At 39.5% G+C, this 24,185-nt stretch overlaps 1 protein-coding gene and 1 long non-coding RNA gene across 9 annotated transcripts; both read right to left on the reverse strand.

The window, feature by feature from the left end:
• Window positions 1-2,979: 2,979 nt before the first annotated feature.
• Window positions 2,980-14,673, reverse strand: LOC135247172 (CD276 antigen-like). 5 transcript variants are annotated; one of them, XM_064320455.1, is made up of 12 exons: window positions 14,633-14,673; window positions 14,321-14,532; window positions 14,060-14,121; window positions 13,171-13,247; window positions 11,965-12,312; window positions 10,595-10,906; window positions 9,156-9,494; window positions 7,796-8,107; window positions 7,019-7,150; window positions 6,567-6,599; window positions 5,367-5,405; window positions 2,980-5,260 (listed from the first exon to the last, which is right to left on the reverse strand). In XM_064320455.1, exons 2-12 carry the CDS (start codon window positions 14,324-14,326, stop codon window positions 5,148-5,150), a joined length of 1,773 nt encoding a protein of 590 aa, XP_064176525.1. In that variant the 5' UTR covers window positions 14,327-14,532; window positions 14,633-14,673; the 3' UTR covers window positions 2,980-5,147. The 5 variants fall into 5 exon arrangements, with proteins under 5 accessions (XP_064176525.1, XP_064176526.1, XP_064176528.1 ...); XM_064320456.1 differs by lacking the exon at window positions 14,633-14,673 and having other exon boundaries at window positions 14,060-14,106; window positions 14,321-14,612; XM_064320458.1 differs by lacking the exons at window positions 14,060-14,121; window positions 14,633-14,673 and having other exon boundaries at window positions 14,321-14,611.
• A 5,123-nt stretch (window positions 14,674-19,796) lies between these two features.
• On the reverse strand, window positions 19,797-23,550 carry LOC135247174 (uncharacterized). Of its 4 annotated transcripts, XR_010328109.1 has the most exons (7): window positions 23,352-23,550; window positions 22,526-22,691; window positions 22,093-22,155; window positions 21,907-21,955; window positions 21,737-21,820; window positions 19,946-21,637; window positions 19,797-19,849 (listed from the first exon to the last, which is right to left on the reverse strand). It is a non-coding gene; the product is annotated as an uncharacterized LOC135247174 (long non-coding RNA). The 4 variants fall into 4 exon arrangements; XR_010328111.1 differs by lacking the exon at window positions 22,093-22,155; XR_010328110.1 differs by lacking the exon at window positions 21,907-21,955 and having other exon boundaries at window positions 21,956-22,155.
• Window positions 23,551-24,185: the final 635 nt, after the last annotated feature.

Raw genomic sequence — 24,185 nt, forward strand, 5'->3', positions numbered from 1 at the left:
GAGAATTAAGAATTAATTGCTTTAAAAAAGTAGGGCTGAGTGTGCCTGTTTTTATTGCTTGTCATATAATGCAAGATACCCCTTGTCTTGAGCATATAAATTTGGACATAAAGGTGGCAGTTGGGAGTGGCTAAAGGAGAGGAATTGTTCAGAATGTAACAAATATAAATCTATAGCATCACTATTGTGCCACCACCTTTAGTTTAATGCTAAAATGGACAGTCCCTTAATTTAATTCTCTTGTGAAGTGAGGAATAGCACACAAGTGACTAACCATCAATGGAGCATCTTTGCCCTCATGTCCAATATGGAGTAATCCTTTATTCATTGTCAGAGGTAAGACTCTGGAAAATGAAAAATACAAATTACAATGAGTGCTGGAATGGGGGTACATGTAACATAAGTGGCATGAAAGGGGATTTTAAGTGAAATGAATAACAGAGTGGTTGCAGTTAGTCCAGGTATAGTCGGAAGAGATTTGTCTTCAGACCACGCCGGAAGACGGGTAGTGAGACAGAGGTTCGAAGAGGGACAGGGAGTTTGTTCCACCTCTGGGGAGCAAGGGTGGAGAAACTCCTTGATAGGGGTGAGCGAGAACCCTTTACTCGAATGGGAGGGGGTGCAAGGCGCCCTGCTGCTGCAGAGCGGAGTAGTCGAGCAAGCGTGCAGAATTTAATCATGTCCTGTAAGGTCCACTTTCTCTTATTTCCTAATGTGCGCTAGGCGTTTTGATGACTTGTTGAAACGAGTTGCACCATTCATCAAACATGCGGGAAGTCACAGAATTCCCATCTCTACAGAAGAGAGATTGGCGTTGACTCCGTAAATTAGCATGTCAATTCAGCCCTCTGAACGCAACCGTGACGTAACCAACTATGTGATATTTGGACCAATAGCTGAGAGGGGGAGGTCGGAGAACAAGAAAGAACTTATCGAAAAGTTCTCCCTGGAGGCCGTCGCACACTGCACTGTACGAACACACAACACCGCGTCTTTTTGTTCGTCAGTTGTTCTGATTGTTTCGTTTTGCTCAAAAATTTCTGCTTCGTACGAAGTATACTGCCTACTTTAGTAGACAGGGGCAGTCCTGCTGGCTGTAGTGTAGGTGAGGGTCAGGACTTTGAACCTGATCCTGGCAGCAACCGATAGCCAGTGCAGTGACCTCAGCAGAGGAGTGACGTGGGACAACTCAGGATTTGCTTTGAATTACACTGTGTTATCACAATACATGTGTCAGGGTTCTGTGTCTTCCCCCCTTGTTGTTCTCTGTTGGGCCGCCAGATGGCGGCACCCCTACTTTGTGTTCTGTTAATTGTTTCATTGTTTCCAATTACCCCATTATTAGTTACCTATTGTCTCGTGTTCCCTTCCCTCTCTGTGGCCTGATTGTTCATTGTGCCCTCCTGTGTCTCGTCTGCGTCGCTTCTATTTAAGTCTCCCTCTCCCCAGACTCAGGCGCTGGATTCTTGCGGGTCTGTTCCTGCCTGTGCCTGTTTGTGGTTTTTGCCTACCTGTTGCGTACTTGTTTGTAGCCTGCCTGTTTCCTTGCCAGCCTGGTTCTGTTTTTTGGAGTTTTTGTATTTTTGTTTTTCCCATCTTTTTGATTCTCGTTGTGTTTGTTAAACCGCCCTGCGAGGCTTTTGGTTCCCTTTGTTCCCCTTTGAGTTTATTAAAGTATTTTGTTTTCCCCATTTTGGAGTTTGTGTTTTTGCACTCTGCGCTTGGGTCCCTTCCCGCGCCCCGCCCTGACATGTACTTGAAATCTGTTATGAAATGCCCCATGACAAAGGGTATTGAAGTTTTTTGAGTTCAAAGAGCAACCTTGATTTACAAGTTGAGATACACTGCTTGCTGGTAGAGGAACGGCCTCAGCTATAAACTGCAGAGTCTTTCCTACCTTTGCAACATTATCCATGGGAAGGATTGGGAAAGTAACTCTCCCTATCCAACTCTGTGAGATATGAAGTCATTCAAATGAAGGTCTTGCACAGGGCCTACATTACACCATGTACATTTTTGGACAAGTTGGATTCAAATATCTCAGATTTGCACTGAAATGGCTGTGGTTGCTAATCACATCCACCTATTATGGGATTGTCCACTCGTTCATAAATGCTTGGCAGAAGAAAACGATATGTTATGCATGATGTTAAATGTTTGCATTCCGCTACATACACTTAAAACATACTTTAAGGAGTAGAAAATATCCGATCATGAATTACACCACGAGCCATTGCATTAGCTTTTCGGGCAGTGCAATACTCCTGAACTGGAACGGGTGCAAACTGGGCTGTTTTAGCTCAGATTACTGGCTTACGCCTGTCATGGACTTATTACTGGGGAAAGTGGCCCTCGGCCCTCAGAGATTACGATACAGGACAGGATGGCCCGGGATGTTCATTAGATCATTTCTTCATGCAATAGCCTGATATTGAGAGATGTTTTGTGAGTGTTTGTTGTTTTTGGCCAAATGTCAGTGTTTATTGTTGCTCATGGTTATTTGCGTCTTTATATTTTTCTCTAAAATTATGCAGTTAACTCTGAGTAATTTTAATTTAGCACACAATACAGCAGTTCATGCAGAAATTATTGTTCATAATTGCGAAGGCTGAAATATCTGCAAGGCACTGCAGCTGAAACGGTGTGTTATTGTACAGATTCCAATGGTAGCCTTTTTCAGTCACATTAATTGACCTGGATGGCTTTATTTCATGCATAGATGTGTAAGAAAAAAATCTGTCATCACATTTTCGTAACTTTTTTTCCAGGAACTAAAATGGCCGCTGAAAGAAATTATTTTGTGCAGCTTGCCAGATAAAGAAATACCAACAGTGTATACCAACAGTGTGTACTGTACTGCAGGAATACCCACACTGGGCATCCATTTATCAGAGTAATAACTGCCTCTGTTCGTCTACTAAACTGTATTGTGAAGACCTGCTTTTTCAATGAAAAGGCAGTTCCACTGTCTGTTATGACTTAAAATGTAAAATGGCTTTATTATATTTGACCTTCATTTCCCTCTGGATAAACCTGGATGCCCTGTCTGTATATAATATGCTACTGAAACAAATACAAGAATACAAATGAACATTGTTAAAAATCATAAAAAGTTTACTGTAAAAAAACAAAAACAAACTTAGTGTAATCAAAGGTGCTATCACAAAACAAATCCTGATTATAATTTTAAATGATCCATCACAATCAGGTAATTATAATTAGTCCAATAATAACAGCATTATAAAGTACAGAAGCAATATATTAGAAGCACCACAAAGTAAGAAAGTACATGTTTTAAACAAAGAGAAATACACGGTGGTAAAGATTATGAATCCACACATCAATTTCAGTTTTATAAAACACGTGTACGTATGCACAAACCAGTGAAAAGAAAGGAGTGTTAACAATCCCACCATTCAGGCCAAAAAAAAAAAAATAGAATGGAACATGATATAAAAAGGTGTTTTTTTTTTGTTGTTTTTTTTTAAATCCGAAAATGGAAAAAAAAAAAATGTAGGTAAAATGAATATGCTGGAAAAACAGAAGCTGCATTTTCATTCTTTTGGTTAACGGAGTTATATCATCCAACAATTCTTCACTGAAATCAGTAAGGGTTCCTAGGAGATCAAAGGATTCCCGCTACCTTTAGTTCAGACTTCTTTAAGGAATGGCGATCATGTTTCGACATGTACAGCAGAAAACATCTCTGTACACACCCACGTCCGAAAATATCTTCAGTGAGAACGCAAAGGCAAGGGGGTCCAAATGAACTTCATCTAAATTGCAAAGCAGTAAAGTTTAGACCAACCCTTGTAATGACAATGCGAATGCAGAGGAAACGCCTGTACAGTCACCAGGTTGAATTATTATAATGCTTTGTTGTTGTTGGTGTCCTGGACTCTAATTTAGCGACAAAGTTCATGTTGGGATCCACTGTATAATTCCAAGTTTAACTGACACTGTTCTTTTTCACAGATGCTGCGCAGAGCATTTTCTGCACCGCGGTTGCTGTTCTGCCCCCTTTAATCTAGGGTTGAATTACTACCTATAAAGCACATGAGCACTTTCAAATCTTGGAAATCCTGTTTCTGTGGTCTGCCTACACATAGACCTCACAGCAAAGCAATCCGAGGCATAGGTTTTAGCTGCTCTGCACCATGTCTTTGTAACCGAAATCCAAAACATCAGTTGATCAGACTTCAAATATCAGTCATTAAGGCCGTGTCTGAAACAGCCTCCTAATAAGAGGTGTGCTCAGAATATGTACTGGCGACTAAACATAAAATATTTATAAAAATATTCCTCACATTTTTTTCCAATCGTACTGCAGAAGTGTCACGAGTAGTGCAAAGTAGCCCTTGCAGTAAAAAGGCTTGCTCTGATTGATGGGACCCAAAGATAGCTCCGCTTCTTCCTCTGTGAGGGGTCCTAAAAAAAGTATGGCTTGCTTTCTGAGAAGTACGTACATTCAGCCGAACCCCCAAATATATCAAGATTTTAAGTGCATTTTTTGAAAAGAGTGTGCTTAGTAGTAGGCAAGTAAGCCGTTTTGGACACGGCCTAGGCCTTGCCTGTTCCTATGCTGATTCTTATTTTAATGCACAGCACAATGAGCACTATATACAAGCTCATTGTATTATATTGTTCTGTATCTTTTGACATTTTGTAAAATAGTTTCTGATCACGTTCCACAATTCGACTGAACTGTTGCCCTGTTATTTTTTTCCCCTCATTTTGTGTGTGTTATTTTACTGTGATACTTCATTTTGAGCATTACATTTTCTCACATCACTAATTCGCATGCAGTGTCTCCCCAAACTTCAGTTTGAGGTTCCATATCAGGAAATGAAAAGAGGACGTGATGCTCTTTTTGGGTGGAAAAGGGAAGCTGTCTGTTTTTAGTCTGGTAGAACTGTAAAGAGCCACCGAAAGTAAATTCACAGGGGATTACTAAAGCATTCTTGATTGCACTGCCATGACAAACTACCAATCAGAAATAAAGCTGGGGCAGAGTCATTAGTTTCTCTCCGAGTTCAGTCACACAGAAAGGAAACGTAAAAATCCTCCATTTCCCCAGAATCTGCAGCGATTTGTTACTATAAGGATTACACACAATCCCGAAGGGGCAATAATCCAACTTCAAATGTTTAAAAATTTAGAGTTGTATCCATTGATCTGCTTTTGTTCAAACCTGCCGAACTTGTTGAACAAGAAGAGATTGTTATCCACTGCATTGCCTGGACACCTTTTCTGAGAAAGCCTTAAAAAAATAAAAATTAAAAATAAACAAACAATTCTAAGCAACATTAAAAACGTGAGACATTACCAACTGACTAGGGCACTGTGACGGAACAGGAAATAATTACCTTCTTCCATCATGTCTGAACCCTCTGGATACATCGCCCCTAAAGGCAGAAGAGAGAAGGTTAGACGTACAGTACACACACAGTGCCTGCATTGGTCGATGGACCGGTTACTCTACTATGTAGCCCATTTCCCCACAACAAAAGGCCTGTCATCTCATGTTTCTCACAAGAGTTGCAGGATACTGAATGTTGGAGAAGATTTCCAAATTCCCAGATGACGTAAAATGGAAAATGTTAGTGGAAAATAAAGAACAGACGACAGTGAACTGAAGCCAAACATCCCACACTATTCCCATCCTGCTTATAAAATATATACACATTTTTTAATTATCTATTATTAGATCTATTAAAATCTACCAAGTGCTCTACAGTAGCTCAGGGCTCTTTGTTACTGATGCTGAGGGATTCATCAGGCAATTCTGATGCAAATGTCTCGTAAGCAATTCTCAGATTTCCTGGCAGCCAGATCATCGGTTCTCTCCCCACTTCATGCGGCAGTTTGATTGTGGAGTCATACACCACAGCCCCTAATGCTGCACTGTTCCCTGTACGCACCAGTAAAAGATTAAAACATGAAAACACCACCCTATGGCTGACACATAAAATATGGTGCCACTATTTTGAAAAGGCAACTTCAATTAGACATTTAAAGGTAAATCAGTTTCTATGAGGGCCATACAGCCAACAGAAAAAGATTCCACGAAAGTTCCGCAAAAGTGATGCAGTTAAAAGAAATGTAGGAAAGAAGTCCCTCCATTCCAGCAGATTTCCAATGGTTTTACAGAATGGATCAATTTTACTGTATTCCAGTAAATTGCTTATCCACTATATAGCAGGGCTGCCCAATCCTGTTCCTGGAGATCAACTGTCCTGTAGGTTCTAATTTCAACCCCAATTTTACAAATTAGCAGCTCAAAGAAATCTGATGTTTTGCTAACATACAGGATAGTAGATCTCCAGGAAGAGGATCGGGCAGCCATGATTTATAGGATATCTTTTTGTCTTTAAAATTTATTTGTACTTCACCAGGCTATATTATTTTGCACAATTATACAATTTTGATACATTCATGCCCATCACTGTGACAGCGATGTTTCTGACTAAAGCCAGATTAAAGTTCAAGAGAGTCTGAGAAACCATTGGAGTATGACTAAGTTACCATAAAAATAAAAAAATAAAAATAAAAATAAAAAAACATACCCAATATGGGGTGAGTTGACAGCCTTCGGGCCGCTAATGAAATAATTTTATTAGACCCCATCACATTATCCAGATATCTATATACAGTACTGCGCCCATGTCTAAACAGTACTCACATTTGTGATTACTCCTAATGACTGTTAAAAATACTGGCAGTGTAATAATTCTTCACCAAGCTCCTTTTTTGCTTGGCAAGTGACACTTTTATTAAGGCTCATTTCCATTTCACACCAACTGTGGATCAGAAGAGGAGGACGCGTGTGCATTTGTGCAACCATTTGACTGCACTGCATTGTGCAGCATTCCAATCTGAACAATTCACAAAATTTCCCTAACCTCTGAGCCAAACAGGAAGTGTGTCAGGAAAAAGGAGGGGGAGCTGAAGCCTTTCCTTTGCCGCTTGGCTGAAGCAGCCCGTGCAGATTCCTGCTGAACGCCATTTCCGTACTCACGCTGAATGCGCCGTCTGCGCAACAGAGCCAAAATCAGCAGGCCGCACAGCAGGGGTATGACGATGATGAGGACTGCCGTGCTGGCCGTGCTGGCCGTGCTGCTCATGCTGCCCATGCTGCCCTGGTCCCCCTCTTTTAACGTATCCACCGCAAATGACAGAAATGGAGAACAGGAGCATTAGTCGCAGGAATCAAAAAGCCCAATATTATAAATAAAGGCACGGAAGGCCCATTTATAAGCAGTAGGTGTAAAGTTAACCCTACAAACCGACACTTAGCATTGCAAACAGAGATAAATACAACAAAACAGCGAACCAATCTTTAACTTAGCTATTACATCAGTACCCCAGAAGGCAACTCAATAAGAAAGAACGAGGACAGCCAAGAGCGTCAGGGGAACCACAGTTTTTCTGAAGTGGTGTGCCAGGTGAGCAGTTGAATACGCAGATTACAAATGGGACAGATTTATATACATATCGGAATGATCTGTCCCTGCACTGTCAGAAAATTATTTTGTCCACCCGAGATATTTTACTGCATTTATTTACTCAGATCAGCATATGAAAAGCATTTTGCAGCAGTGTGTTAGGCAGGTCGCTGGCCATTACTAAGTCTGATGGAATTCGATAAGGATGTTGTTAATAAAAAATGATCAGAGTGAAAAGAGTTCCCTTTGCAGTGTACCTAGATGAAGCGGGGGGAAACAATTAAATTCAAGGCAGTTGGGAGACTGCATCACAGAAAGTGAAACCGATGGAGAAGATAAATCATTCTTACCTTTTTCCCGAAATTTAAGGGCAAATTCCGCCTTTCCTTCTTCCACACCATTGTTGTTTAACACTAAGCATCGATACTGAGGAGTGATTGAGGACGCCCTAAGCGTGACCTTGCTGGATAAGTTTGTGCGTTTGTCCGTGGTCTCCACCACTGTCATTTCTGCACTGGGGGTCCAGTCGGTGCCGTACTGGTCGTACCAGCGGATCATGCCAACCGGATAACCCCCAGAGGCATTGCAGAATAATGTGACTTCCATTCCCTCCTGAAGGTCCTTCTCCGGAACTGAGCTCATGTCTGGTTTGGAATAAGTGGCTAGGTGGTGAAAAGAAAGGTCAATTAACATTAGACATTGCAAACTCAACTGTGTACCTACCGCATCCACCTGTTAAGTCATTCAGCCTGTTATCAGAAACAAAGTTCATTATGAACTAGTACCAAGCTTTAAACAGCCATTTAATATTAACCATAGCTGAACACAACACAATAGATCTTGAGAAGCTCATAAAATCTGACTTATTTCTGGCTTTTCTTTTGTTAGGCTCTCCATGGATCATGGCTATTGACTACAGTTCTTATATGAGATCCCCTTTTCTCTCCAGCTTTTTATAAATTCCTTTAAACTGGTTAAGTTTAGGAAACTTACCAGGAAATCAGACGATTTATAGGTATGGCTCATTGCCTTGCTAGCATTGGAATGGGGGGAGAATCAAGCATCAACCGTATGATGGATTTGAAAGAGGACTGGCATTGATAAAGTAGGTGTAAATTAAAGTTTGGGGTGTATAATTTTAGTATAAGTTGTAATTCGTATAAAGCAAGTTCTTATTTATAACTTAATTTTACCCCATACATGCAATCTCAAAATTGCAGCCGGGACAACAGGGAAAGAACCCTCATAGAACTTCACTGTGTGCACCACAGGAGAGCAAAGGCATTAATGTATGACTCTCAAAACAACATTCAAGTGAAAACAAGTATTTAATGTGTGAATGTAAAAGTGACCTGTCACAGACTCATTACATTTTTGCATTTACTGCAATCAAAGTACTTCAGTTGAATCCATCATCGACAGTTGTTCTGTAACCAGCACGGTGGTCAAAATGATTAAACATTAAAATCCAACCACATTGCCCCCTCCACCCATCAGGTATGCTTCCAAACAAGTAATTGGGTCAAACAGATTGGACCTGGGTCAGAGACATGGCCACAGCTCAGTCTCGACTCAAAAGGCAATATTAACACCTAAGGGCACTGGAGGTTTTAAAAAAGGTGCACATGGAGGTTCTAAAGTCTGTTTCCCTTTTCATTTCTCATCATATGAAATATAAAAATGTACATCACTATTATTTTATATACCCACCTGTGACAGAAAGGCTTACAACTGCTTTGGCATATCCACTGTCAGTTAGAACTTTGCATTCATATTTCCCTTCATCTTTCCACAATGTGTTTCTCACCAGAAAGGACACGTCTATGTTGCTGCCAGACATCTGTAACTGCTTAAAGGAGAATCGTGGATCTTCTCGGACACTAACTTTGTTATATCTAAACTTTATTAAAGGACGCTTCTCTCCTGGCCGCCACCATGATGCCGCTGTGACCGTCACGTTTTTCCCACCAGAATTCAGAAAGCATTTCAGTAAAGAGTCCTTGCCATGGACCCCATGGTTTTCATCCTGGCAATACAGGGAGACAAACTCTGCACAAATAAACAAGGCAACATCAGAAAAAGAGGGGAAAAAAATAAAAATAAAACAAGCCAGACAAACTGCACAGGACAAAAACAGGAGTGAAAGCAACTCTAAGTTAGACGAGTTAAAAAATAGTTTAATTATTAATCTATGAGCGAAGCCAATCTATGACTGAAACCGCGTCCAAACAATGAATGGTGATACGTGAGACATGAGCCTGTACGACACAACCAGTTTGTGAGCTTGAAATAGAGGAGGAGGAATGGCAATGGCCGTGCTGCCCTCGTCTCCCGTCGCCTTCTCCGGAGCTGTGGAGGTACGACGACAACACAACACAAACCCACCCATCAACTTGGGCCCACACAGAGCCAGGGACAAGCAGCCTGAGAATGGGGCACTTCTGTTGCCTTTCCAAAATGAGAACTGAACAGGTCTATGTATCACCTTACGTTACAATCAACGTATCCACCGCAACTGACAGAAGCGGAGAACAGGAGCATTAGTCGCAGGAATCAAAAAGCCCAATATTATAAATTAAGGCATGGAAGGCCCATTTATAAGGAGTAGGTGTAAAGTTAACCCTACAAACCGACACTTAGCATTGCAAACAGAGATAAATACAACGAAACAGCGAACCAATCTTTTACATAGCTATTACATCAGTACCCCAGAAGGTAACTCAATAAGAAAGAACGAGGACAGCCAAGAGCGTCAGGGGAACCACAGTTTTTTCTGAAGTGGTGTGCCAGGTGAGCAGTTGAATACGCTGATTACAAATGGGACAGATTTATATACGTATGGGAATGATCTGTCCCTGCACTGTCAGAAAATCATTATGTCCCCCCGAGACATTTTACTGCATTTATTTACTCAGATCAGCATATGAAAAGCATTTTGCAGCAGTGTGTTAGGCAGATCGCTGGCTATTACTAAGTTTGATGGAATTCGATAAGGATGTTGATAATAAAAAATAATCAGGATGAAAAGAGTTCCCTTTGCAGTGTAGCTAGATGAAGTGGGGGAAAAAAAAAAAAACTATTAACTTCAAGGCAGCTGGGAGATTGCATCACAGAAAGTGAAACCGATGGAGAAGATAAATCATTCTTACCTTTTTTCCGAAATTTAAGGTCAAATTCCGCCTCTCCTTCTTCCACACCATTGTTGTTTAACACTAAGCACCGATACTGAGGAGTGATGGAGGAAGCCTTAAGCGTGACCTTGCTGGATAAGTTTGTGCGTTTGTCCGTGGTCTCCACCACCATCATTTCTGCACTGCGGGTCCAGTTGGTGCCGTGCTGGTCGTACCAGTGGATCATGCCAACCGGGTAACCCCCAGAGGCATTGCAGAATAATGTGACTTCCATTCCCTCCTGAAGGTCCTTCTCCGGAACTGAGCTCATGTCTGGTTTGGAATAAGTGGCTAGATGGTGAAAAGAAAGGTCAATTAACATGACATTGCAAACTCAACTGTGTACCTACCGGGTCCACCTGTTAAGTCATTCAGCCTGTTATCAGAAACAAAGTTCATTATGAACTAGTACCAAGCTTTAAACGGCCATTTAATCTTAACCCTAGCTGAACACAACACAATAAATCTCGAGAAGCTCATAAAATCTGACTTATTTCTGGCTTTTCTTTCGTTAGGCTCTCCGTGGATCATGGCTATTGACTACAGTTCTTATACGAGATCCCCTTTTCTCTTCAGCTTTTTAAAAATTCCTTTAAAATGGTTTAGGAAACCATTTCCAGGAAATCAGACTTTATAGGTTTGGCTCATTGCCTCGGTAGCATTGGAATGGGAGACTTTGTGGGAATGGGAGAATCAAGCATCAACCGTATGATGGATTTGAAAGAGGACTGGCATTGAGAAAGTAGGTGTAAATTAAAGTTTGGGGTGTATAATTTTAGTAAAAGTTGTAATTCGTATAAAGTGTTTTTTTTTTATTTTTTTTTTATAACTTACCCCATACATGCAATCTCAAAATTGCAGCCGGGACAACAGGGAAAAGAACCCTCACAGAACTTTACTGTGTGCACCACAGGAGAACAAAGGCATTAATGTATGCCTCTCAAAACATTCAAGTGAAAACAATTATTTAATGTGTGAATGTAAAAGTGACCCGTCACAGACTCATTACATTGTTGCATTTACTGCAATCAATGTACTCCAGTTGAATCCATCAGACAGTTGTTCTGTAACCTGCTCGGTGGTCAAAATTATTAAACATTGAAATCCAACCACATTGCCCCCTCCACCCATCAGGTATGCTTCCAAACAAGTAAATGGGTCAAACAGATTGGACCTGGGTCAGAGACATGGCCACAGCTCAGTCTCGACTCAAAAGGCAATATTAACACCTAAGGGCCCTGGAGGTTTTAAAGAAGGTGCACATGGAGGATCTAAAGTCTGTTTCCCTTTTCATTTCTCATCATATGAAATATAAAAATGTACATCACTATTATATTTTATATACCCACCTGTGACAGAAAGGCTTACTGCTTTGGTATAAACTACTATGTAACCAGAGTCAGTTTCAACAACGCATTCATATTCCCCTTCGTCTGTCCTCACTGTGTTTCTCACCAGAAAGGACACGTCTATGTTGCTGTCAGACATCGGTAACTGCTTAAAGGAGAATCGTGGATCTTCCGGCTCTAGAACTTCGTTATTTCTAAATATTATTAAAGGAGGCTTCCCTCCTGGCCGCCACCATGATGCCGATATGAGCATCACGCTGTCCCCACGAGTATTCAGAAAGCATTTCAATAAAGAGTCCTTGCCAAGGACCCCATGGTTTTCATCCTGGCAATCCAGGGAGAGAAACTCTGCACAAATAAACAAGGCAACATCAGAAAACATGGAGGGGAGAGAGAGAGAGAGGGGGGGGGGGGGGGGGGGAGAGAAAAATAAAAATAAAAAAAATAAATAAAAAACAGGCCAGACAAACTGCACAGGACAAAAACACAAGTGAAAGCAATTCAACAAGTTAGACGAGTTTAAAAAAATAGTTTAATTATAAACCTATGAACGGAGCCAATCTATGACTGAAACCGCGTCCAAACAATGAACGGTGATACGTGAGACATGAGCCTGAACAACACGACCAGTTCGTGAGCTTGAAATAGGAGGAAATTTTACCTTGAAGCTTTTCATTTGATCAAATCATAAACATGCCAATACATCGCATATAATCCCAGAAGTCAGTACAATAATACACTTTACCTAAGAGGTAAATCACAACAGCTTTTTGAGTGGAGTTTGTAAGCACACTTGACAAAATCTGTGCTTTTCAATAAGCATCTGGGCAGATCATGTTAAGCAATGTTTACATTGAAAATATGCTCTGACTTTGGGCAAAAATTACAGTTACATTTTTAAACAAGTTCAAATACTCTGTATATAAGCAAATACTTCATAATTGTGTTATGTACACAGAAGTAATGCTAATACAAAATTTGGGAATGATTAGCTCTTCGTTTTAGTATCATTTATTTATTCAGAAAATTAACCGCTTCATTGTTACTGACAATAAAATGATCCGTCTGCCACTGTCTCCAGTTCACAGTTCAAAAACAAATGAAACTGTTCAAAGAATCTCAGAAATTCATGCATTCACTCAATTTAACGGATTTTTTTTAAAAACGTGATGACCAAAAAAAAAAAAAAAAAAAACGAAAACTTACCGTAAACAGACACTGCACACATGAATTCAGCATACAATACTACAGACAGGATCCAGATGACAGATGCCATTTTTCTCCTTTAATGCAAGACGAAAAGGAAAAACAAGTTATGGTATAACCGAGTAGCATTAACATAGCCATTGACTGAAAAGCATGTTGGATTTTCTTTTTTCCTCCATATTTGTATAGCTAGCAGTGAAAATAAATGTAATAAATAGCAAATAATTGGATGAAACTACTTTAGGACTTTTCAATTATGTAACTTTTACAATTGCACACACACAGATTTAGGTTATTCATGACTGTCAATAACATGAGTAATCTGTAAACAAACTTTGTTTAGCCCACACTGTGAACCCAGATTTTGTCTTTACAGAAACAAAGTGGCCATTACTTATTCCTCTAAAACATGTTTGGCAATCAACCTCTAAAACATGATTTAGAGGAAAGCATTCCCGTTACTAAATCAAATTAAATGGTTTGCAACATCTATGGCTAAATATTCAGTGCAATAATGATATTAGGCCGAGATTCCTCCGTATTACAGTAGTTTCTGCAGGGCGAGAAACCTGAACATGAGATTCTGCCAAACAGTAGGCATTGGCTTCTGATTGGTGTGTGAGGAGTTGCGCAACCTCAACACAGGGTAAATGTTGATTTATGAACATTACTTTGCTGTTGTTATATACGGCATGTTGCTGTTGATTTACGATAGGTTGTGAGAATCTTATGGTTAATGAAATCACAGCAATCCTTACTGTAATCTAATACATACCAGTCAGCAAGAAAACTTTAACTTTTCCTTGTAGCCTACGTTACGTTTTAAGCTGAAGGCCTTAAATGGCGCGTCACCATAGACTGTATAAAAAGAGCTTCGCAGACTTTTCACCACACAAATGTTCCCTGGGCATTATCTTCGCCCACTGCAGTCGGCCTCTGTCCAACACACAACTGAATCGCACACGTGATTGAAGTTCAGATAAAGAGCACCAACTAAAATACTGAAAATTACGTTCATGCCAGATATCTCGTTAGAATCTCCAAGCTATTAAAACAGAAACGATAAATTCATAATCATATTTCGAAGATATGACTAGCAAGTTGAAGTTTGCTCATTAAGAAAACATAGAAAATTCGATATTTCCCTTACCTTCATGCAAGTGAATTTAAGTAAATAAACAGCCAAGTCATTTCCGTGTTGCTGTGCAAAACGAACTGCTTGTTCGTGGCTTAGTTACTTTCGGTTTCATTTTTGTCACATCTTCCCGTCTCTAGTAATCGGGACTCGTTCAGCTCTGTTACGGCCGGCTCGAAGGGCCGCAACAAACAAAGTCCAGATCACCAAAAACCAGACAAACTGATCTAAAAACACAAACGCAGACATTTATTAATCTAAAACACAAACTAAAACAAACAAAAACCTCACAAGTTTCACAAAATAAGAGTCTTCACAAAAACCTACCAAACGCAAACCACACCAAAGAAACCCCAAAGAAGACCTCCCCAGCCTCATACTGCAGGACTTATATTAGGCCACAGGCAGCTGGAGGCAATCAAGCAATTAAGCATTTAGGTAGGCTATTACCTCCACCTGAACTACCCAGGCAAGCAAGGCTGGGGACGTAACAAGCACGTCCATATTTTTTTACCAATCAAATCTCCCCTTTTCTGCAGCACATGATTTAATTACATAGTTAATATTAAATGCAATTCATATTTAGATCATATATTGATTAATTTATATATAATAATTGAAGCCATTGTGACATATTATGAAATGACTTTAGCTGCTGTCTTTTGTGTGATTGTATTTGTATGCCTTCTTACTCCTAGCATGTTTCCAGTCCACCTGGATTATTGTTCAACTGACAGACACAGTGCTTGTGTGTGTACATTCCTGCATGTGTATGTGTGTGTTTGTCACACTGTCTACATATGGCCTGTGCTATCAGAGTGGATCTGCTGCAGCTGGTCTGGCACCTGCTCCCACCAGCACTGTAATCAATCCCTGTGCTGTCCTGCCTGTGATCACTCCCTGTGCTGCCCTGCCTGCTTTAGCTGATCCTCTGGCTCAATCCCCACAGAGACATAAGACTAGAGGCTATATTTTAACGATCTAAGCCAGTGGTGTCAAACTCGTTGCCATGGAGGGCCGTGTGTATGCAGGTTTTCATTCCAGCCTCAGATCTTGATTATATAATTAGTTAAATTATTTGCTGAATTGGGGATGCAGGTTTGTGCACAATGGTGACCCGACGTCTATGGTGACCCGCATTGTCTAAATAAAAATTTTCTTATATTCTGTGCTTCAATGCAGTTAAACGCATATGGCTGAATGAGTAATTGGCCCTCCATGGCAACGAGTTTGACACCACTGATCTAAGCGTACGGTCTAAAGCGCACGGCGCAAATGCATTTAGGGCGTGTCCAAATCCACTTTTGCTAGTTTAACGGTGGATAATCTGAGCGCAAAGTAAAGGCGCATGGTTCAAAGGGGTTGTCCTTAGTCTCCTAATTAATCGTAGGTGTGTTTTGGGCGTAACATGAGATAAACCCATCAGAGTGTCATCTCCCACTCCCTTTAAAAGCCAGGTGCGCTTGCACCTTGGCGGATTGCTATTATAATGGTGGATTTGCCAAGTAGTAAAAAAGAACGTTTCTCTGCAGAGGAAATGGATCTGTTCGATTAGCTAATTCTAATATTATCTCATAAGAAACACGTTTTCAATGTACAAAAATGCCAAGTTACTCACACATACAAGACATTCTATAACTCATTCATTCAGACTGCCAAAATCCAGGCCTGCCATTAAAAGTATTGATATCAAAATGACGCCAGGTTACGGTACTACAAACAATATAGGCAATCTTGCCTCACCGAAATTACATAAGATGTATTACAAAGCAATGCTACCCAATATTTCGGTGTGTCTTGTATGTGTGAGTAACTTGGCATTTTTGTACGTTGAAAACGTGTTTTTTATGAGATACACTTTATTTCAATTGTACAAGTCATTACAAACAATTACATAAACAAGAAAATCTAAATACATTAGGTAAGGCATCTTCTATATTAAAAGTCCAGAGTTTCCCAAAGATTTGCATTGCCATGCTTGATGTCAATTGTCCTTCGACGTTTTAGTTCTGTTAAAATGTTCTTGCATACAGATTCACTTGACACGTAGATATAATCAATTGTCATTTTACTTCGCGTTTTCCATATGTGCTCATTCACTAGACATATTAACCAGTATAAATCTTTAAGTTTATCATCAATGTGATATATTATTCTATAAAATACAGTTTCTGGTGTAATTGAAATTACAAATGGTGTAATTTGTTCCCATATTTTTTCAGATCGACTGCATTCAATCAACAGATGCTCCAAAGTTTCATCTGCATCACAATCAGGCATTGAGCAGGATTTCGTTGTAACAAAGCAACTCCATTTTACAACAGCTCTCACTGGCAATCTCCTCACTGATATTAGCCAGGCTTTATCTCTCATACTTTCAGAAATGTTTTTGCTCCATATACGTGCGACCATTCTTTCACATTCTAAATTACTTAGATATCTACTTTAGAACTCCACATACAGTTCATTAATTAATAAATTATATATGACCTTATTCTCAGAATGGCACCAGTCAATATTTAAATGTTTAAACATGTCTATAAAATCACCATACATAAGTTTAAAATAAGGTTGTCTGGTTCTCCCTTTCCTTTTTTTTTTTCCAGTTAGTAATGTTACCGATCCAGCTAATTTGTCTGTTTATTCCACCTGCCACAATCTTACACATTGCTATTTTTAATTTGATACTTACGTCTATTGCTCCCAAACCTCCTAATTTTCTGGGTTTAAATAACAATTCTCTCCGAGTAACTTCTCTATTCGTTCCTCATATTAATTTACAACACTCTTTACTTATCTTCGTTATATATTTTTCTGTTGGTGGAAACACTGAACTTAAAAACAATTTTTGACAGGATTAACAAGTTACATATACCTATGCTAGACCTAAAGCTTGTGTTTCTACCAGACCACTTTAGAACTTCATCTTTGACTTGTTTTTCTTTTATTTGCCAATTTGATTCACAACAATCAGTATTACTAATATGGATACCTAATACTTTAATTTCTTCTTTTACATTTATATGTATAGGAAACTGTTTACTTAAATTCCCAATCCAGACAGCTTCTGATTTATGATGGTTTAAAACCGCTCCGGATATTTATATGCTTAAGAATAGGAATCACCTTTATTTCATCTGTGGATAACAGACCCTGGACGCCATGCACGTCCAGCAATTCAATTGTTCTGAAAGAGAACATTGACCCTTGTTGTTCCAATATAAAACATCCTTACACAATACAAAACCACCAAGACATGCCACAGACAGACACACACATACGCAATCCATGTGCAAGCTTTGAATGGCATATATGTATGTATACATGTTCACCTATTGCAGGTGTTGCTAGCATCACATCCACAACAGAATGTCTCAGCCCTCAAATGAGCATGGGATAGACCAGCACAGTCTGTGTGGCGCCACCCTTTACATTTGCAGCATTGCACCCATTCAATGGTCTGCACGTCTGGATACAGCAGCCTGACAAAACAAAAACAGTTACAATATTTACATGCAGGCTTGAATAGGAAGATCTAAAAGGAGACTAAAAAGGAGCTGTTTGCATGTTTGTACCCTGTGAACAAAATGGGATAATTTGACATTCACAGCAAGGCCTTTGGTGGAATGGGCCACAAAGTCATCGGTGAGGGGATGGGCAGAGACACTGGTGAAGGAGGGGGCAAAAAGAGATGGGTGGAGCAGCAGTTGTGGTGGGGGCCACAGAGGTCTTGGTGATTTGCTCTGAGAGTGAGGGAGGAAGGTATCTACTCTGAGAAGAGAATAGTCAATAGCCAGCACCTCTTGTTATCATTATAATTAGCAGTTTGAGATTCTGTCACTAGAAATAATCCTTTTAAAAACAGACTATATATAGGAATTATTGGCGCCATGTAAAACTCGTTACTATGGGTTGCAATTTAAGTGCATAAAGATGGCAGAGACTGTACAAAAAGGCTATTTTGTTGGTTAATAAAAGTATACCCACCGCTTCCCTGTGTCTTCTGAGCACTGATAAGCACAAACTTTGAGATCGCTTGCCATACAGTCCTTCTGGCTTGACTTCGCTGAAATGGCAGCCTACAGAGACATACAGTTAGGAAATTATGCCATGTTTGTAATCCATTGATAACTAGCATCGTTTATCTCTACAAATTAGCTTGAGACCCTTCTCACACTTACAGTAGGAGACCACGTAAGAATTCTGACCCTGCCAGAATGGAGTATTGGCGTGATGGGAGCATTGGGGGTAATTATCAATGACAGAGTTGTTGCTCATTTACCATCTCACATTGTACCTGCATGATTGACAAGGCATAACATTTCACATCCTTTCTAAACTAAATGCTCAAGAGTTGTTATGCCTTGTGGTACCAGGGCTACACTGGCTTTGGAATCCCAATTAATACCTGCATTTAGTAGCATTTACACAGAACACTGACCTGACCGACTTCTGTAGACTTCCGTTTTTTCAGTCTGAAGACAGGCACATGATGACCTTCCAGGACAGCTTTGGACTCCTCTGTCCAGTGGGCAAAAAGTTTGCCATAGCTTGAGAATGAACAAGGAAAAAAGTTCCAATACTGTGTACATCTCCCATGTCACGTAACGGGTAGGGGGGACCCAAACGCAGAGGGGAAAAAACACAAACTCAAAAAGGGAAAATTAACAAAGACTTTACTTGCATGACAGGGGACAAAAAAAAAAAAAAAACAGGAAACCAAAAGGCCACGCAGGGCACTACCAAAAAACACAAAACAGAAAACTCAATTCAAAACACACACAGAGCAGAACACAGGTAGGACAGAAACCAGGCAGGAACTAACAGGCAGAAACACACAGGCGGAAACAGTCACACACACAAGCAGGCAGATACATGCAAGTCAAACAAACACAAGGAACCAGCACCCGAGTCAAGGGAACAAAGAACTTAAATAGACAGGGGGTAACAAGACACAGGTGAACTCAAAAAACAATCAACCCAGAAAAGGAGGGGATAACAAGACACAGGTGGGAACAATGATAGAATAACGAGACAATACAATTAACAGGGGGGAGCAGGACACAACAGAAGTGCCGCCATCTGGCGGCCCAACAAGGGAAACACAGACAGGAAAACACAGAACCATGACATCCCATCCTTAATGTAGATTTATGAAGACACAAGTAAATCATACCTGTCCAGTTGAAAGTTCTCCATTAGAAGGAGGCGCCACCATTTTCGTAAAGAGGGGGCACATCAAACTAAAAAAAAAGAAAGAAAAATGAGTAATGGAAATTGAAATACGTAATATGCCACCTTTGAAAATGGCTTGACAGATGGTGATACCTGTAGTATTAATTTGATCACAAATCAAAAAGTTACTTATTATGGCGTAATCAAAAGGGGCATCCAGTGCCACGTACAAGGCAGACTGCAAATGAAAAATTTTTTAATTTTATTGAGGTTTTTTTTAATGACTGAATCTAAAAATTCAAACGATAGAATGCATCTCACCAACATGAAGATTCCACAGTCACATCCAAAGTCTTGAGTTGAAAACCCCTGGAATATTACAAGGGAAAATAAGATTGTATTTCTTTCATGAAAACCACCTTTACACCACTAATAATGACAATACGTTCATACATCAAGTAATACCTCCAAGTCAAAGCCAGTTTGTTCCAACCAGTCCCCTGGGCTTATACTCTTAGCAAGATCCCTGTTGATTTAAGAAGCACAAAGTAATGTTAAATACACAGGATTCTAGGCATCACCGTCAAGAGCAGTTAAAAAAAATGTTGAGAAAGCTGATCTTGCAAAATTTTGGCAATGATTCAGCATACTAAAGGCTGACAATTTAAACCAGAGGTGTCGGACTAAATTCCCAGGTGACCATAGTGTCCGCAGATTTCTGTGGTTTCCTTTCAATCAGCTGCCAGTTAAGGCCCTGAGAACAGTTTGTGTGGATTCTTAAGGCAATCAGTGACTTAAATTAACCATTAATGCCAAGAACACTCAAATAACCAGCAGACACTGCAGCCCTCCAGGACTGGAGTTTGACACCTGAGATTTAAACAGAGTTCTCTCAAAATAACAAAAGGTTGGCACAGCAACAACTTATGAAATTGCCAATATTATACTTCATACTGATTGTTTTTAAGATCCTCAATGATTTGTTTGTTGTCCAATCTAATCCAAAAAAGGCTGCTGTGAGTGTAGGTTTTTGTTTCAGCTCTAAGACAGCTGATTCTTCTCATTAACTAATCATGGTCTTCAATCAGGCCCTTGGTAAGTACACCCTGCTTTAAGTGAAAGGGTCTTGGCACAACCTTACAACTTATCGAGAACCCCTGACAGCACACTTCACACACAGGCCATAAGAACATAGCCTTGTTAATATGAACAGAGTAAATGTGCATTCACATGCTCATAGTGGGTCAACAGGTTTCCTATTTTATTCAAGTCAAATGGACAAGTTGGTGAAAAATTTGCACACTGATTTTTCAGAGAAATGTCACTATCTGGGAAACAGGCACTTCCAACAAACATGTGAATGCACTACAGCTCTGGAAGAAAATGGAGACAACCACACATATTGATTGTTCAACTCTTCCTAAGCAAAGACAGAAGAGTTTTTTATTATTAATTTATCAGTATAAACTTTTAATTTGCATTATTCAATGCATTACATTTGATGTACTATATTTAATATTTTGACTAGTTCTCATCTGAAAATAAATGTTCTGAATGACATTTATTTAGAATTAAAATCAAATGTGGTCAATAGTTCATGAAAGAATGTAAAATGTTAGATTTTATGCAGGCAAATACCCATAAACTGTTAAGCTGAAAATTTGATGTGGAGTCTTACTTTTTTTTCCCCAAGAGGTGTATATATAAGACCATAAGAACATGATCTGGCATGCACAAACCTTGAACACCGAACAGGTCATAGAACGTTCCTGTCCGTAACAGAACTCGGAAATCAATTACAAACTTGTGACCTCAAGAGAGATGCGTATCGCTGGCCACCAAATCCAGATTTTCTCTGAGCGCATAGCCTGAGTCGAGAAAAAATTTCTTTTTGAACGGGCTTAAAGACCTAGAAGAGAGTCACTCTGGAGTTTTAGCAAGCATTACATTCAAAATGCAAAGTGATTATTTGAAACAGCAAGCAATCACAGGTTACAAAAAAAATAATAAAATAAATTTGGCAAAGTAGCCACAGCGGCAGTCCTCGTGGATGCAGAAAATTGCACTACAAGTGACATTTGTAATAGTACTTACACACAACTGGTGCCCAGGTGTCCACAGAGGGAAGAGAAGTGCATCCTTCCACTGAGCGTCGCTCTGATATGGGTGAAATATACAGTATACAACAGTCTGACCAAAGTTCTGAAAACGACGCATCAGAATCACTTTTATGGAAGTAAGGGATGGAATGCTTACAGGAAGGCTTATCACTGGATCACAGTTGCTTGGAGGTAGCCAAGTTGGGGTGACATACAAATCCTCAATGTAAATGCTCTTCCCCTAAAAAGTGGTACATGCAAACTTTGAAACACCATAACAGAAACTAAAAAGGGAAAATAATTCAGATTCAGTAGCACATGCTATACCTTTGACTGAGCGATTTTCTCTATCAGCTCAAAAGTAGCCATTACCCACCTGAAAAGTAAATAGCCTAATGTTAATGACCACTTCTTCGAACTGCAAATATGCCATTTGTTTCATCCACACACACACATTAAATGTGAAGTCTTTGTAATGTCTCTTGAAATATTGAAGTATATGGGTCTTCTCACATAAAGAGCAGTGATAATGAGCCTCAGTCCTGCATGGCAACCTGCATTGGCAGATGTATTTGTCTAAAAGATAGAAACAGGATTAATGCTTAATGGCAATGATACATGGCATCCATTGTCACGTTGATACATTTTCTCCAATTTAAAAACTATTGCCTTAATTCCAATGAAAACAAAATAAAAAGGGGTAGGAAGCAAAGTATAAAGATATATGCATAAGTCTATGACAAACTGTGTTCTAGAGCATATTCCCAATTTATCCACCCAGATATAACTTTTGATTAACAATGTTGTACATTTTAAACTTTCTAATAAAATTCCAGTTGTACAAATTCTGTTGTAGTCATCTGAATGCTACCTTTTCAGCATACAAAGGACAGCAGAATTGGTGTCATTTCAAATCGATAGGAATATGGGTTTAACATCAGCATACCTTTGAAATGCACTGCATTTTTTGCATGGGCTTCCACATGCCTCTGAATATTTGCCTTCTTCGATGGTTTGTAGGTTGGGCACAGTGGGCAGTGGAATAAACGCTGGCAGCACGTGTTGCATTCTTTCATATGGCGGAGATCAGCTTTCCAGATGGATGTATGCATCTAAAACATACAGATTTAAATGTTATTTCCAGTAACATTTGTGTGTTCCAAATTGCAATTAAAAGGACAGTGGTCATGATTTCACTTCATAGCAAGGGGTTACTAATTTGTTTAGATAGTAAAAATACACCTTCTAGCTTTTAAATTTGGATTAAAAGCACTAATTCCTAACCAGGGGTATATGCACCCCCCAACGACTACATATGACAATCAAAGATATTGGGAAACTATTGCAGAATAAATTTCAGGATATTGCTTCCAACTAGTGTATCGCCAAACAATGGCACTGTGGTGCAACAAACAAATAGCCAATGTAAACAAAGAAAACGGTTTAAGGAAACATGATTTTGGCATCATAAATGGATGACCACTTATAAGGGCGTTAAAGGTTTTCGGGGGAAAGGCTGTAAAATCCATATACAGAACATCTAGTTAAACTTATGATAGTCTTTAACATGTCATATATTCGCCCTCATTCAATAATAATTTGCGCAAGCGACACCGAGTAGCAATGACCAAGGCTAACAAAGTTTCTACAGACAGTATCCCCTCACCAAACCATTACAATAGCTTCCTTGTTAATATGTTATATTTTAATTATTGAAAGTATTAAAACACTGACATATCTCGGCTTTAGCTTCATATGTTCAAGAAACCTACCTCCATCAATTTCGCTTTAAAAAGTTCCGTTGTTCACACCGTTCTCTTCTCGTCGCAGAACTGAAAGAACTTGACTCCAGCGAACTGCTTTGAATGTGTGAGTAACTTGGCATTTGTGTACATGTGTTGAAAACATGTTTATCCTGACATCAAACCAATCGCATTCTAGCGAATCTGATTCACTAGGCTAAATGCGTTATAGGGGCAGCTAGGTGAACATACCCAAACGGGATTTACTAGGGGTTATTCCCACTGTGCCCGTGGGGGGGAGGCTTTCCGTTTCGTTGTTTTTAACTTTGTGAGTAATCCACCCCAAACAAACATGAGCTGACTTTAAACGGGATAAATGATCTTCCGGGTTTTTGTTTTTGGTTTAATTTTTCAAACATCAAAGAACAAACAAAAAAAAAACCTATCCTTAAATGAAAAAAATATATTTTATATAATAATATTAATATATATATAATATTATATATTATAATATAATTTTCATTTTAAATGACTCACGCAAGAATTTGATGGAGAGACTCCAAACTGGCAGCCCAGTTAGAGGGGAGAACAGCCTAACGCATCTCAGATACAAGCGCATTTTCACGCCTATGCTTAAAATGTGACGTGCTTAAAGAATGTGACGCTTTCCAAATGTGCACCTGTTCAGAGCTGAATGGCCTAGCATATTGGGGTCAGCCTTCTGTGGTTAGCAATGCCTATCCCATTGGTTCGGAAAAGAGATACCTACTATACCTCAGATTTGTTTTCATGTTTTTTTACTTGCCACTTTTTGTTTGTTTTGTTTTTTTGTGTGCGTATGTTTCCAGCACCCACCATTCCCCC

The sequence above is a fragment of the Anguilla rostrata genome, unplaced genomic scaffold, assembly GCF_018555375.3.
Source record: "Anguilla rostrata isolate EN2019 unplaced genomic scaffold, ASM1855537v3 scaf1116, whole genome shotgun sequence".
NCBI classification, from domain to species: Eukaryota; Metazoa; Chordata; class Actinopteri; order Anguilliformes; family Anguillidae; genus Anguilla; species Anguilla rostrata.

Coding starts and splice junctions, on each gene's coding strand:
- LOC135247172 (XM_064320455.1), bottom strand. Junction 12,313..13,170: donor GTGTGCAGTGTCTGTTTACG/GTAAGTTTTCGT, acceptor TTATTTGTGCAG/AGTTTCTCTCCCTGGATTGC. Junction 5,261..5,366: donor TTCAGACATGATGGAAGAAG/GTAATTATTTCC, acceptor TATTTTTTTAAG/GCTTTCTCAGAAAAGGTGTC.